Source organism: Electrophorus electricus, chromosome 13 (genome assembly GCF_013358815.1).
Source record: "Electrophorus electricus isolate fEleEle1 chromosome 13, fEleEle1.pri, whole genome shotgun sequence".
Lineage (NCBI taxonomy): Eukaryota > Metazoa > Chordata > Actinopteri > Gymnotiformes > Gymnotidae > Electrophorus > Electrophorus electricus.
In genome coordinates this window covers 19,572,858-19,590,053 of record NC_049547.1, presented here as the reverse complement: position 1 = coordinate 19,590,053, position 17,196 = coordinate 19,572,858, and the positions used below count along the sequence as shown (strand labels likewise).

Below are 17,196 nucleotides of genomic sequence, written 5' to 3'. Positions count from 1 at the left end.
CACACACACACACACACACACACACACATATATTAAAAATCAAGCATCAACATGTATTAATAAATTATAGGCCAAAAAGGTTTTTTTTCTCCTGTATGTGGTATATGCCACAGACAGCTGATCTACAATCAGTCTCGGTGTATCATACACACACACTGAATAAGGCTGTATCAACAAAGGCAGCCAATCCCAAACCAGCTCCCTCACTGCTGTTCCCATGAGGCCTAGTATTTCTGCCCTGTGTGTGGATCAGACTGGGCAGAACAGACAGAAAAGGCTGGAGTGCTTTTGGACTCGTTTTACCTCTGAGCTGTGCCGTGCGTCTGGAGCGCTGAGTGGGGTTCCACAGGATTCCTTTCCAGATGAGTTGCTCTCCTGCTCCCCTTCATTCCTCTCGTCTGCTTCGCTCTCTTCTCTTTCCTCTACGGCTCCTTTCTCATCTTTGCTCTCTCCCTCTGGTCTTTTGCTATCTCTCTCCTCATTTTCAGACTCCTCTTCTTTTCTCCTCCTTGTCTCTTCTTTTTTGGCTCTTTTTTCTTCTGCCTGTCTCACTTCTCTTCCGGTCTCTCCCTGTCTCACTTCTCTTTTGGTCTCCCCCTGTCTCACTTCTCTCCTGGTCTCTCCCTGTCTCACTTCTCTTCTGGTCTCTCCCTGTCTCACTTCTCTCCCGGTCTCTCCCTGTCTCACTTCTCTCCCGGTCTCTCCCTGTCTCACTTCTCTCCCGGTCTCTCCCTGTCTCACTTCTCTTTTGGTCTCCCCCTGTCTCACTTCTCTCCCGGTCTCTCCCTGTTTCACTTCTCTCCCGGTCTCTCCCTGTCTCACTTCTCTCCCGGTCTCTCCCTGTTTCACTTCTCTCCCGGTCTCTCCCTGTCTCACTTCTCTCCCGGTCTCTCCCTGTCTCACTTCTCTTCTGGTCTCTCCCTGTCTCACTTCTCTTCCAGTCTCTCCCTGTCTCACTTCTCTTCTGGTCTCCCCTTGTCTCACTTCTCTACCAGTCTCCCCCTGTCTCACTTCTCTACCAGTCTCTCCCTGTCTTACTTCTCTACCAGTCTCCCCCTGTCTCACTTCTCTTCCAGTCTCTCCCTGACTCACTTCTCTTCTGGTCTCCCCTTGTCTCACTTCTCTACCAGTCTCCCCCTGTCTCACTTCTCTTCCAGTCTCTCCCTTTCTCACTTCTCTTCCGGTCTCTCCCTGTCTCACTTCTCTTCCGTTCTCCCCCTGTCTCACTTCTCTTCCGGTCTCTCTCTCCTCTCGTCGTTCCCTATTCTCCAGCTCCCTCTCCAGCTCCGTCACTCTCTCGCTCAGGTAGTCTCTGTCCCTCTTCACCTGAATGATGAACTTGTCGTACTCCTCCCTGATCTTTCTCTCCTGTCTGCAGTTGAGACACTCGCTGACAGTGCCGAGGGTAGGCGAGGAGACAAGTGATGATGAAGATGAGGATGAGGAGTGCTTCACGGTGTAGTGTTGGTGGGAGGTTAGCACAGAGTCTCTCTCTGGAGCGACACCGAAGGGTAGGCGTGGTGACCGTGGCACAACACCTTTCACCACACACACTGCAAAAAACAGTATTACACAGTTCATAACACACACTGCAACACTACTATACAGTTCACACCACATATTGTAACACACGGCGTCACTAAGTTCATAACACACACTGCAGCACACAACGTCAGTTACACATCTAACACTGCACACTGCAACACACAACCTCAGTTACACATCTAACACTGCACACTGCAACACACAACCTCAGTTACACATCTAACACTGCACACTGCAACACACAACCTCAGTTACACATCTAACACTGCACACTGCAACACACAACCTCAGTTACACATCTAACACTGCACACTGCAACACACAACCTCAGTTACACATCTAACACTGCACACTGCAACACACAACCTCAGTTACACATCTAACACTGCACACTGCAACACACAACCTCAGTTACACATCTAACACTGCACACTGCAACACACAACCTCAGTTACACATCTAACACTGCACACTGCAACACACAACCTCAGTTACACATCTAACACTGCACACTGCAACACACAACCTCAGTTACACATCTAACACTGCACACTGCAACACACAACCTCAGTTACACATCTAACACTGCACACTGCAACACACAACCTCAGTTACACATCTAACACTGCACACTGCAACACACAACCTCAGTTACACATCTAACACTGCACACTGCAACACACAACCTCAGTTACACATCTAACACTGCACACTGCAACACACAACCTCAGTTACACATCTAACACTGCACACTGCAACACACAACCAGTGTTGCACACTGTAACACACGTACGATGCACAGCTGAATGGCACACACTGAAATACACAAAGAGTGGTACACAGTTTAAAAACTGCAACAAACAACTACCATTATACAGTACATAACACACACCGCAAAACGCAACCAGTGTTACATAGTCCACAACAGACAATGCAGCACACGACCTCAGAACGCACAAAATAAGCAATTCTGCTCTCTTTACAATCGGCAATCGTACACGGCCGTGTGACTAGCAGCAGACGAACTAACTAGCTTTATTTATGCAGTTCAATCACGTGTAGATTGTGCATGCACAAAGCAGTTCCTGATCAATACACTCATTACCATTTGCATCTGTGTACCTCCCATCCATGAAGCCAACTGCATGGCCAAGGTGGCCGTTCAGCGGCTGCAGGTAAGGGAAGAAGGAACCACCCAGCGCTACCACACTGGACCCGGACCTGGACTTGGAGCCGGGCGGCTGCAGGGGCCCAGGATTAGCCAGGATGGGAAGCAGGGTGGGCTGAGACTGGATCACACCGAACAGAAGGCCAGAACCAACAAGAAATGTTGATGGTTAAGCTGTGTAAAGAATGGAGTCTGGCGGGGTTCTTCTGGCTGGGATCTTGTTTACTGAATAATAGTTACACTCTTTAACTGTGCCCTTGCACTGAAAAACCATACATGTCCTTTTTACTGTTTTTCCCCATTCTACAAAATAAAAACAATGATGTAACGCATTATTGCAAGTCTGATTTTTAAATGCCCACATGAATGAAGTAAGGTATGTCTAAACAAAGCATATTTAGCATTTTAATGTAATTTAATGTACAAGATCAAAAACTAAAATAACTGATTACATAAAAAGGGGAAATGGCTGATATGTGTGTTTTGTTTTTTTCATTGCAAGGGCTCAATTGTAATTCATTAATTGTAATTAATTCATTATTACATTCATTATTAGCAAAATTAGCATTTTCTCAACTCCCACAATGTTGTATCCTGATTAAAAATGAAGAAAAGAAAAAAGAAATCTAGATGTGATCCTCTTTGCTTGAATGCTGACAGATCTGATGGAAAAGTATTAGTCCTTCGCCTGACTGGACAGGCTTAATGTCGGACAGCTATGTACACAGCAGAAACAAAAACCAAAAGCTTGTGGCACGTTTAAGCAGCGCCGAGGTATGTAGAGGTATCCTCATCCACACCCAGGTGAAAGGAACCTTGCTCAACAGAGAAAACAGCTCAGGCGAAGCTGACTGCTGCACTCATATTTTCCCCGAGCATGCAGGCCTGGGCGTGGCCAGGGATGACCACGACCCCTTTAAAGGGGTCCGTACAACAGGTTCACAGCTAGCACAGTTATGCATAAATATGAATTGAGTGTGGCCTTTTCAGGAAGAAAACTATGTTCCTCCACTGCCTATATAACCACATTCAATAGGATTAGGGGTGTCACGATATGCCGGTATTGATGATAACTGCGATGTTTAAAAAAATGAAATATTGATATTGTGCACATATACAATAATATCATAAAAAAATCCACTGCCAGTAACTAAGGCCGATGTTTGCATGGTAAACTTAAAAATTTGAAACACTATATGATTTTCATACAATAACTCGGTGACAACTGAGTCATATTGTAAATATGAAACAATTCAAGAATGAACAAAACAAATATGTATTTTAGCATTACGGTTGTGAACATCACTAGCTTAGCATATTAATGGCATAACACATAGCTTGACATCTAATATCAACAAATATATTCATGTCAACAACTGTTTCAGTTATGGGTAGATTAATACTAAACATACAAGGAAATGCTACCATATGTACTGAGACGATCATCAAACTTTTAATACCAGATCACACATTCTAAGCTAATAAGCATTTAACTCTAGCAACAAACACTGGTATTTAATTAGTATATATTAATTAGACAAATACCTAATACTCACTACAGGTCGTACGCACGGCATGACAGTTTGTGATGCTAAAAGTGCGGTAGCCTGTTAATAAGTTCTCTGTTTAAACTCTACTGCTGGCTACTCAGATACCAAGCAGATGCATAATCAAGGCAATGATTGGTGGGTTTGATGTCTCTTAAAGAAATCTTCTCTTAAAATGCGTATAGATATCCTGATAATATTGTTATCCTGAATTCTTTTTTGGCCATGATAATCGGGTACTGAAAAGCTGATATTGCGAAAGCCCTAATAAAGATGTGAAAGCTGACCCCAGATCAGCCCTTGGACTCTGAGAAGGATGTTTAGGAGACTCACTCTTCTGTCTGTGGTGATTGGTGGGCAACCTTGCGCTCTAGGAAGATGGGTGGATCTTTTCTCTGTTGTCCACACATCTGGTACCTGACCAGGCGAAGAGCAACCTTTGTTTTAATTCATACTGATTCATTTTCATTTTAATTAATTCAATGCACTTTGTACTGTGATGATAAAAGCTCACGCACTATGTTCGTCTGTACAAGTGTACACGTGTGTGGTATGAAATGTCTGCCTGTGTATAGGTATTAGTCATATTTTCTATGGGGTGTGTGTGTATGTGTATCTGTGCAGTTGTGTAGACAGTCTATTATGTATGTAGCATGTGTTTCACATATGTGAATGTACCCAGGGAGGTGTGTGGTGTGTGTGTTTGTGTGTATGTGTGTGTAGGTGTGTGTGTACCTGAACAAGTTGGTAGCATGCATGTGACTATGTACATGGGCAGGTGTGTGTTACTTGTGTGTATTTGTGTCTGTGTATCTAGGCATATGTGTATTGTGTGTGTGATCTGTGCAAGTTTATCCTTGCAGGTTTGTAGCACGTGTGATGTGTGCGTGTGTTTTTCTGTGTGTGTGTGTGTGTGTGTGTGTGTATGTGTGTGTGTTTGTGTGTATGTACCTGAGCAGGTCTGTAGCATATATGTGACTTGTGTGTGTGTATTATTGTATGTGAGCATGTCAATACCTGAGAATGTGTGTAGCATGAGTTTCTTGTGTACGTGTATGTGTGTGTGTGTGTGTGTGTGTGTGTGTGTGTGTGTGTGTGTGTGTGTGTGTGTGTGTGTTTGTGTCTGTACCTGAGCAGGTATATAGTGTGAGCAACATTTGTGTGTTTTGTGTGTGTGTGTATGTATGTGTGTACCTGAGCAGATGTGTAGCGTGTGAGTGACGTGTGTATTACTCGTGAAGGAACATTCATGGCTCGGGCCGCAAATTGCAGGCAGCTTATAGTCTCAGTGACTGAGGTTGACTGTGTTGCCAGAGTTACCAGCAGACATGTTCGACAGTTTCCAGCAAGACTGCACCAAACATAAGGTAGCCCCACACACACACAAACACACACACACACACACACACACACTGCGTGAATTCACACAATAACTGCTGTAGATGTTCATACAATAACCACAACAGTGCAAAACTACAGCACACAGTCAGAGCTGAGCCATGGATCTGAGGAGATCAGAGACACAAGATAAATACAAAATAAATACACAGCAAACATGTCCAGTGATGTAACAGTGATGTAACATGCAGTGTTTTCTGCAGTTCACAGGATAACCTCTGTGAATTACGTAAGAGTTGATTCAGCATTGGTGATGTAAGTGTTTATTAGCCTCTACTGGAAAAATACTGAAATATAAAAACTCTCACCACCTCCTTTTACTTGAGCCTGAGGAGAGACACTGAGTGATGAAGAGTGATGAAGAGTGATGAAGAGTGATTCTGGGTGATGAAGATTGATGCTATATGCTGAATAGTGACAATGGTCAGGAAGAGTGATAATGGGTGGTGCTGAATGATGAAGAGTAATGAAGTGTGATGATGAGTGACGAGTGATCAAGACCGATGATGGGCTATATGGAGTGATGAAGAGTGACGATGCGCGATGAAGAGTGATGGGTAATAGCATGATGACTTATGCTGGGTGCTGAAGAGCAATGATGGTTATGAAGAGTTATGACGAGTGACGATGGGTGATGAAGAGTGAAGATCACTGATGAGTGACGAAGTGAAAAATGATGAGTGATTAGTGATGAAGTGTTGAAGAGTGATGAGGAGTGATGATTGAGGAATCTCACCAGTCTCTCAAAGCACGGGTGAGTTTAGACTCTCTGTATGGAACATGCTGACAGGCTGTGGCACTCAGACAAAATATCACCTGGAAGTAGAAAAAATGACATCACCCATAATACCCCAGTTACGCAGCAATAATCATTACCCTCCGACTACAACAAAGCACAAAGGATCAGGTAAATTTAGAGGAAAAGTAGAGTTGAGCAAGGCTAGATCTTTATTCAGTTGAAATATTTATAGCCCCATTCACATGAACTATGGACTGCTCATAGCCAACACTTAGGCTGAAGGCCTTACTGATAGGTTGAAACCCAGCTTGAAACAAAGCTCAGAGTCCAAGTGAAACTGCAGATGGCTATAGATCTATCAGGGGAGGGGCGGACTGAGATACAAATCACTTAACGAAAATAAACTTTGTCAAGCAGATTAATGATGTGTCAAAAAAGGTGGTTAAACATTCCACTAGTTAAAAATTCCCATCTTGGCATCAGGTCTCCTTTCAAAATCATCTAAGAAGCCGTAAGCGCTCAGTAAAGAGCCTCCACGTAACGAGTGAGGCAGCAGCTCTCCCTCCACACGAGTGTTTCCTGCCGTGACGCTCCCGAGACAGCAGGCCGATTAACTTTTTGATTTGAAACAGGTCCCCTAAAGTAGGCAGAGTCACGTGTGCAGGACATCGTGCGATTTCTGTTTTCCCCTCCAGTGTGTTAGCGTGCTAGTTTCTTATCACGCTAGTGACTTTGTTTCTTCTCAAACGTGCTGAAACTATTCTACAAGGGAGGGAACAGAGCCTGCCCTTATCTTGTAGTAACTATGGTAATGGGGCCACTTCCAGTATCCTCCTGAACTTGTGTTCATTTTGTTGAATGTGGCCCTGACTAACCCCACCACCGTGACCCCTCACTACTCCCACCTCAACCATAACAGAAACACATTTAACCCTTAACACAGCTCCTTTAGGCTTATTTCCTGTGTGGGAAGCCTCAACACACTGGTGGATAATACAGATACAGGTTGGGACCCCACATACCGCCCAAGTGCCTACATACAAGTCAGGTCCCCGCACTCAGCCTATGTCAGGCTGAGTCCCAACATATAGGCTGGAGGACCTTCCCCGTGGCCCTGCAGAGAAGACACAGGACTTCAGAAGGGTTATGATAAAGTGCTGCTGAGTGGTGCTCACATTTCTGAAGATCGTGAGGGAGCGTTTGAGCGTTTTGGCTTCCTGTGGGTTCTCTGGAGCCACACGGAAACCCCTCCTTATACCAGGAGCTGTAGCGCTATGATATTCAGACTTACAAAACAAATAAATACAAATACACACAAACAAAGCACAGGGAAGGAGGGAGAATGGAGAGAAGGAGAGAGGGAGAGAGAAGGGGGGAGGAGCCATAGAATGAAGACAAAAAACATTCTGGTAAGCTTCGACAGAAAAAGCAGACCTAATTTTACCTTAGAAAAACTAAATGTGAGGCTTCAGGATGAGTAATGTGACCAACATTATTGAGGATGTGTTCAATGTTCTGCTTTACTGTTTTATGACACACGTATGAAAAAAAGAAAAGCATCTTCTAATGACAAACAGACGCATGCAGAGAGACTCTGGAGCGAAATGTCAGTGTGTGTGTGCGTGCGTGCGCGCGTGTGTGTAGCTGTATGGTGCGTGATCTATCTTACTTTAGCTGAACTTGCAAGATCTACCTATAAAACCAGAAAGGAGTAAAATCATCTTCTTTGGAAAAGGAATGGTTATCACACACACACGCATACACACACACACGCACACACGCACACACAGACGCACAGCACACTCACACACACACACGCGCGCACACACACACACACACACACACACACAGAAGCACACACACACACTGTAGCTACTACAACATAACAAAGCATATACTCTACATTGTACGTAACCAACACTATTGGTGCTGCTGAGACACAGTACGATGATATTACATTTAATACTGATACTGTGAACTTACCAGAGTGAGCTTGCTGGCTATGAAAACTCCTTCTAGGATCATTACACAAGCACGCACGCGTGCACACACACACACACACACACACACACACACACACACACACACACACGCAAACACATACATGCATAACGTGAGGTCATATTACAGTGGGTTAACAGTATTTAAGCACGCAGGCAGTCCAGAGGAAGTTGCTGGCATGTTCATATCTCGTTAAAACAACACACACACACACAGATGATAACTTTCTACAGATACCAGGCACACACTAGTGGGGGTCAGCCATCCGCTGCCTTACGGATCCCCTGCAGGAGTATAGGGTGTGTCACTGTGCTGAGATTGCTTTCATAAGAGTAAAGAATGTTATGAATTGTGTGTTTAGCTACAGTGAGTGCAATAATAGAATGTTGGAAGATTGAGAGCAATGTTTCAGACTGGTTTTACCATGTCAGGATGTGACTTACACAGTAACATACACATTACTGCACTGCTTACTGATGCTTGGTTTAGTTAAAAGTATTAACAATAATAATATTGGATAATATTTAGATAATAATAATAATAATAATAATAATAATACTGGCTTTGTGTGGAGGGTGTGCAGTTTTACACAATAACATAGCATAAAATAAAATTTTGCACAATAACAAAGGTCCACCATTAACTCTTATTTCAAAGGTTATGTATTGCTATGTATCGCTATGAAAGAACTTCATAAAACAGTCTTAGCACATCCATAACTCATGCTCATAAATGTTTCTATAAATGCTTATATCAGTCTGTTAATGCTGTCTTTGGTCATCTAGATATACATACATTGTGTATATGGTTTATAAACTGCTGCATGTAGTGTGAGTACTATCTAAAAGACCATATGTATAAACCTTAAACTTCTTAAAATCACACTTTCCATCTATCAGACATGTGTTTACTGATTCCTTTGAGTTTTGCCCTGGACCAAGGGCAACATGATAACCACTGGAGGGTATTTCAGTACAGTGAGGAGTTTCATCCAAGCTGTCAAATCTGTATGGCATTAGGAACTAAATGTGGTGTCAAGCAAGTATATGACACTTTGGACTAATTTTGGATCACACAGCTTCCTCTACTTGCTAGATACATTACCCACATGGCTCCCGAGCAAAACTAATAACATAGCCGCTGAACACCAAACATGTCTCGGCTGATCAACCACATTTGGAGGAACACATTTTTTTTTTGGTAAATATGATTGCTGTCTGTCTGAACATCAGTTTTCTTGTTGGGTTACAGTTCCTCAGGGCCTGTTTCATCTCACCGTTGTCAGAGTGCCCTCTCGTGTGTATGACTGTGACACTAAACACCATGTGAGACTTGCTGGCAAAATCACCCTTGGAGACACCTGCACAGAAACACAAAGGGCACACGGAGGGTGTCCATAAAACGCCGGAGCTTTTTGCTTACCAACAACTGGGTTACTAAGTGTACACTGGTTCTGCGTTCTTCTTCTACTCCAATCAAAATGAGAGAAAGTCCTGGTCTATATCTCCTGACTGGCATACAGTAAATCTCACTTTTCAACACTAAACAACTAAGGAAACCTTTTTTTTTTTTTGGCGCTGGATTTTTCTGATCTGCACCGTTCCGTGCTCTCTGCGCAGGAGCTTCTCGTACCCGCGTTCCTGTGGGCAGTACCACGGCAGTACACCCTGAGCAGCTCCTGGGCAGAGCTCACCTCCACCTCTCTCAAGCCGTCCAGCAGCACCATCTCCTCGGTGTCATGGATACGGCACACCTCGCTGGCCTGGGACTCCTGAGCAGGCAGAGGACAGGTGTAGATGAGCTCCTGGGAGCAACTTGCAGGAGGACGGCCCGTTATCTGGAGCTAGTTTGATGCCCTTTTATTTTCTACTGAAAATGGTTATATTCTCAGAGAAGCTCAACCATGTGTAATAATTAGCAGCTATAAGCCCATGTTTGCATTGTAATGTTAGTCATGTTTGCAAAGTAACGTTAGAATGTAATATCAGCATTACAATATAACTTAAGTGATAAGTGATAAGTGATAACTTTAATGTTATCACTGTGATGTTAGTACTGTGATATTACCACTGTAATGTTAGCATAGCAGACAGGCAAAAACAGTTTGTAAAATGCACTCACCAGGAGATCGTATATCTTCTCATTAGAGACATGATAAAAAGACACTCGGACTCTACAGTACGAGGCATCAGTAGCTGGAAACTTCCCATTAAGGAGGGAATTCGGAGTGTTGTCATGGTCTCTAGTCAGTAAAAGGAATTAAAACTGTTAACACTGGTGACTAAAACCAGTGGAAGCCATCGGCCATCAAATAGCATATAACATTCATAGTGACAATCAGTGTTCATGCTCTCTTATTGATGGTCATGAAAACAAGCGTTTCTGACTTCACTACTTCTTTGTTTAGTGCTGATGACTCCCAGCTGTCTTGGGCTGTGCAGTGAGCTCCGTATTCGGAATAATTTCAGTATAATCATTTAATAGAGCAGCTGTATAGCCTACATTAATGCAGACAATAGAAACAAAACTTGGTTATGTCACTGCAAATTGTTGGAGGCAGTATAGTCCAATATGGTACAGATGGTCCAGATTTGAGAAATTTTAAACAGAAAAAGTGACTAGTGAAGTTTAGAGCTGCTCTCTGCCAGGCAGATACAGTTAAAGATTCAGATAAAGATGGATACAGTTAAAGATGTCGTCAGCAGCACAACTGATGAGGTTCCTCTGCCTTTCACCGCTGTTGTGAACTGTTTGAGACTCCCCACTGGTGGAGGGTCCATATGTTATCAAACAGCCATTATAACCCTTCAAAAGATACTCCACCAAGGGCTGGTGGGGGGTGGTGTAAAGAAGAGAGAGAGAGAAGGAAAAGAAAGAATGGGAGAGAGAGAGAGGTAGGGAGAGAGAGAGAGAGAGAGAGAGAGAGAGGGAGAGAGAGAGAGAAAGAGACAGAGGGAGAGAGAGAACGAGAGAGAGAGAGAGAAAACGAGAGAGAGAGAGAGAGAGAGAGAGAGAGAGAGAGAGAGAGAGAGAGAGAGGCTTCAGTGTGTCATTCTTCTTGTATAGATTTAATGGAAGTTGATATTACTCAGTAGTAGTTGTGCAATATGCACATTCCTGTCCCTGAGAATCAGCAGTGGGATAAATGCCTTGGCAGTCGACTCATAGATGTCTCTCGAAGAAGCCTCCTCGTTCCAAACGGCGTCGAAATCCAGAACCTGAGCCCTGTGGCCCTGCACAAACACGGGCATTAGTGAGCCGGAGACGCTCAGCGCTGGCAAACAGTTACACACTGCCAAACGTTCCAGTCCATTGTAGAAATCTGACATGGTCCTCTCTCTTTGAAACCTTGAGTTCATATGTGGGTGTGTGGTGTGTGTGTGTGTGGGTGTGTGTGTGTGTGTGTGTGTGTGTGTGTGTGTGTGTGTGTGTGTGTGTGTGTGTGTGTGTGTGTGTGTGTGTGTGTGTGTGTATGTGTGTGTGTGTGTGTGTGTGATAGAGAAAACATTGCTTGTGACATTAGGGGATACAGGGTGAGATTTCAGACCATATCTAATTGAAATAGCTGTTTTGATTTGATTACTCAGAGAATCTCTTACTCTGCCAGTGTCAACAGTCACTCTGTTCAGCCCCACAACTTTCACAGAGGCTCTGCTCACTTCTGGAGAGAATAAACACAGAGCTGTCTAGGGGTGTTTCAGGTGGCTTTCAACAAAGTAGTGAACACACACACACACACACACACACACACACACACACACACACACACACACACACACACACACACACACACACCAAAAAACCCCCAAACAAAACAGTCGCGCTCTCTCACACACAAACACAAACTCATACACAACTAATACACCAAATATCTTCATAGTCTTGATGCAGCAAAACAACAATCAGGTTACAGCCATACGAATTTTAGTGGACAGACTACTGGCATCAATGAGTGATTAAGTGTTTAGGTATTAGAGCAACGATTGTGGACAGAGTCTGATCTCGTCTAAAGTGAATAAATGAATGATTCGTTGATCTAATAATTTATTGAGCTAGATGAATGATCTAACGTACCTGTTACTCCAGTGCGCTCCTGAGGACAGAGATGCAGAGCCACCCGAAAACTCTTGGAATGGCGTCCTTCTTCCGGTCCCATATTGTCTTGCTTTCTGCGCAACGATACAAACCAAATATTTCACGTACCATTTTTAAAAAATTGAAATATGTCAGTAACATTTGCTTTAATAAGAAAGCAAAGAGCCAATAGCTTTGATAAAATCAGAGTGCCATGTCAATTGCCGTTAAAAAGTACGATTTAAAAAGACGTGTAAACCAATACCACAAAACCTTTAAAAACCAATTAGCACTTCAGCCCAAAACGACACTAAAGTTCAAAACGCTGAAGATAAAAAGTAGCCCATACACACGCTAAACATTAGGAGGATAGAAGTGCGTTAAGTAAGGATGTGCATCTCTAGCTTATAAGACGACCCGAAGCGTATGTAGATACATGGCCACCAATTCAGGGACGATACATCTTTATACTTAACGATTCGGTGATTCGATGCCATCCAACGCGATACGATGCAGTCTACCGAAGTTTTCCGCATTTGTTTAATGTAGAAATTCATTTTCCATTGTAAATGAAAACAAGGCAATTCTAGAAAAGCAGCAGTGCTTACCTTCCAGTAATTATATTTCATATATGAATTTCAGGTATTATCGGTACTTTATGGCATGGGGGAAAATCGAAGACAAGAACTTGCTGTATGAAAAAACATTTGACGTTATAAACTGACGTTTGTCCCATACCCATGGACAGGTGCCTCACGCAGGACGTTAGAGGAAGAAATATGCATAGTTATTATAATATGATAAACCCAGAAACCACAGCAAATGGTTGATTGATTGTGTACTGGTTCTTTCGAGTGCTAGCTGTCCTACCACCCACACATCTCACCACCATGCCGTCTCACCAGGTCCGTACTACGATTTGTCGTGCTACCAACGCTGTACTTAAACGCTGCTCTACACACCATACAAATAACCTGACCTTTTGGCAAATTTTCCTTCATATTATTAAATGCAAATCTCTTCTAAACTGGAGCACTATAAACCGTCTCAACGTTGTTCTTGCTTTTACCTCGCAAGTCACATTCACGTTATTCTAGTAAAACGTCGATTGGCGAATGAGAGGCGGTCATTTAATTTTAAAAGTAACGTGGCTTGTAAAGATAGATCAGTGATTATTCAGTGTCTTAGTTAATACTAAAGTAGAATTAGCAGAAAAGCTTCAGTCAACCGATAACTTTACAATCGGGCCATCGACCGATTCGTGCTACTTTTAGATCGATCCGGGTGTCTATGTTCTCGCATCTCTAGCATTACTTTCGGGTTCGTATCGGTACATCTTTACACTCCTATGGTAAAGGTAGGAAAGATATGTGAATAGCGAATCGAATACTTAAACTAAGCGCCTCAACACAGTGCAGTGGTGCAAATAATAGCGCAATTAACATACAAATACTAAACGTTTAAAAAAGACACTGCCAAAAGTGCATCGGTATAGAAACATGGTTGAAATTGCTACGCTTATTCTGGTGTTCCATACCTGTAGTTACCCTTACATGGCCTACATGCCGAATCTTTATGGAGAGTTTTGCAGAAAACATGGTTACCTTTACTAGATGACTTTTCTACCAGCTCCAGATCCAGCCAAGCAGCCCGTTGTATCTCTTCACAAGAAACCCTAAAGAATCCCATTCAGTGTTTTTTCTCTCTCCCTATTTTCCACGTATGAAATGGTAAGTAAATAAGAGCACGGCGCCAAACAGCAAAGCAGCTTTGCGACGTTGCGACTTTCCTCCCCAGGGATTCGGACAGCGCGCTAAGACGCACACGGTGCGCTTCCGCCGGCGAGGCGCGCCAAGTGGAAATATGATCACAAACCTCTGATACGGCCAGTTTTATACAGTCGTCTAGATACAGTGTGTTTTAATTTGGCGAGTTAACGAATACATACCGAACCACTCACGGATGGCGCGGTGCTCGTACAACCAAACCCACAGGGATTAATTAACACTATTTAAACCCAAACGGACAGCAAGAGTCAATTAAAGGTCGGAACCTTTTTATGTTAATGTTAATATTTTTATGTTAATATTTTCATGTATTGTTACGGTAGCCTCTTCCATACTCTGCTAGAGGTCCTCTATATGTTATTTGGGGGGCAGTAGTTGCCTAAGTTTCAGCCTGGAATTCCAGGGTTTAAAGACCCGAGGTTTTTTCCACTTGACCCCCCTCCGAACTAGTCCTCAACGGCTGTCTCTTACTGGGTTTTTACTACCTGCTTAGCAGAAGAATGCACATAGTCAGATAAAGACGTTTGAACCCCTGAACCCGTTATACGCCGGAAGATGGATTACCCCCCCCCCACTAAAATCGTCCGTAGGCTTCCTAAAAGTGCACACGCTCCGCCATAGAAATAAAAAGCGAATATGGCTGGCGATATAAATAGTTAACAGTGGCATTCATTGCTTGGGTTTGGTGAGGACGACCAAATCCGTCCCATACAGCATTCACACATAACGGCTGAGAGTTTTTATAGGACGCAGCGCGGCTGAGAGGGAGGTTCGGGTGGGAAAACGCAGATAGCGGCGACCATCCCCAGCTGGGGCTCTGCTGAATGGCACCGCATTTCAAATAAACTGGACGAACTGGACGGACTCATTGGATCCGCATAAAGCACAAAAACAACGCATTAGATCTTTTTGTGAAGATGAAATATCTTTTTTTTCTTCTTCTCCATGTTACTCAGGGGTCTAAAACGAAGATGCTTATTAAAAAAAAATAAAGCTGACGATAGCAAACAAAATGTAGTGTAATGTAAACGTAGTCTCCTTTCAAAACTGACGCGTGTTTGATATTCAATATTTTCTCAGCCATTTTCATTTTAACACAGAACAAGGGCCAGTACTCCATAAAGCTGAAATCAATAGGCTACGTTCCCCGTTCCTCATACAGAGGGCTTTGCAATACCCACACACACCTCCAGATGGCAGCATAACGCTATATTCTAGCGGCACAGGCGCCCAGAATTTGCCTTATTGCAGAAGGAGCTAGCAAGACATCGGAACGCGAGTGAGTTCACCACGAGTTGTGGAGTGTTATGTCCTAAACATGTAGCTCCAGATCTGCAAAAATCAAAACAGGTGCCAAACAGGTCATACTCTATTTTAGAATCTCCTGTTTATTCCATCATGACTTCCACTTGGAGCTAATGGGTTTTGTGGATTTAGTAGCCTAAGGAAAATGAAATTAATCTTGATTTATTTTAGAGAGAAAATGATTTTGAGGGCATGCCCATTATCGTGCCTGGATGATTAATCCCAGATAAGAAGGTTTAATCCCAGGCCATAAACGCGGGGTTCTATGTTGCAATCACAGCAGGATGGTCTCATATGTGCTGATGAGTTGAAACGTCTCCAGAAAATGTGATGAGGCCTCTATAATGAAATGTGCACCTGCTGGGCTGAAACCCTGCAACAACTCTCGACTGCATGGCCAAGCTTGGCCTGCCGTGGAGTGGCTGTAGAACTGGGCTCCTGGCCTGCTGCGTGAGGCGAAGTAGGTCAGAAGGCAACGGGCCTTCAGGGGAACCGGGTCCTGTGCCCCTAACTGGTTGATATAATATGATCGAGATTCATTCACAATCTATACAAACGTTCCGTGCTATACAAGCGTCATTGGCAAAGACTCAGCGCTACATCAATCATCTACCTTTGTAATGTGATAGAAATTGTAAGTTGCTCTGCATACGAGTGCCACATGCATAAAATGTAACTGCTGCGTGTATGGAAATTACGCAGTAGGGCGGCTTTATTAACTTGCACGCATAAAATATTCTGGCCATAATCTCCTCTACATTATCCACTCTTCAACAGTAAAGTGACAGCTTAAACTGTCTCCTCTCTCACTGAAGCTACCTTAGCATGCAGACATGGTAATGTAAACGCAATGTTTTTTAAAAGGACAGTTAAATGCAGAGAACCAGAAATCTCTCCTTCAGCTAGGAGACCCAGTCAGGCTTCTTGTCTAATGACCGATAACTGCATACAGAAAGTCTGATGTTCCGTGAGATTTTGCACTTATGAATTAGCCAACACCACATTCACCCAATTGACAAAGGGATCAGTTTGAGATGTAGGTTAAGTGTTAATTTTAGAGTTCTCAGCATTCCTCTAACCCAAGTTCCAGAGGGGCGAGCATTTCCAGCCTTCTGAAAATCCCATCTGGTTGATTGCAGAATCCATTGGTCTGTTTGAGTAAACCAGGAACCTGCTCCCTCATGTCCAGCCCGGGAAACCTGACGCCGATGCTTTTGTGCCAGCTCTTCTCTCTTTTACCTTCCTCAAACAGCAGGGGGTTATCAGTGACTGCTTTAGCACATGCTAGCTCTCGTTACCCAGAAGGCCTTGGCCCAGAAGTCATGCTCACCCGTGGCTAACGGGCATCAGCAAGTGCAGCTGGCTGCTGCCCAGAGCACTCCAGTTCACCAGTAATGGCACAACACGCACGAGGGCACAGGTGCACACGTTATGGCTACTAAGCTCATTCATCAGTATCTCATTTGACGTGGACAGACTTATAAAGGAATTAAAATGGTTACAAGCAGGCACAGTGGCTTTAAAAGACTTTACTTTGCACATATAATTTTACATCAAGCCATGAATGTTTATAATTTGCCAGTGGGTTGAGGTGATGAAAACATCGTGCACAGCTGTTTCAAATGAAAAACT

General features: G+C 43.5%; 1 protein-coding gene across 1 annotated transcript; it reads right to left on the bottom strand.

Annotated features, from left to right (window-relative positions):
- Positions 1 to 1,034: 1,034 nt before the first annotated feature.
- si:ch211-63b16.4 (kinesin-like protein KIF3C) lies at positions 1,035 to 14,276 on the bottom strand. Its single transcript, XM_035532939.1, has 17 exons — positions 14,077 to 14,276; positions 12,473 to 12,567; positions 11,998 to 12,059; positions 11,548 to 11,631; positions 11,083 to 11,227; positions 10,520 to 10,593; positions 10,031 to 10,169; positions 9,675 to 9,758; positions 8,381 to 8,412; positions 8,067 to 8,090; positions 7,573 to 7,683; positions 6,395 to 6,474; positions 5,455 to 5,611; positions 4,594 to 4,677; positions 2,651 to 2,834; positions 1,128 to 1,553; positions 1,035 to 1,042 (listed from the first exon to the last, which is right to left on the bottom strand). The coding sequence occupies exons 2-17, from the start codon at positions 12,552 to 12,554 to the stop codon at positions 1,035 to 1,037; spliced, it is 1,776 nt and encodes a 591-aa protein (XP_035388832.1). The 5' UTR covers positions 12,555 to 12,567; positions 14,077 to 14,276.
- Between the last annotated feature and the right edge of the window lie 2,920 nt (positions 14,277 to 17,196).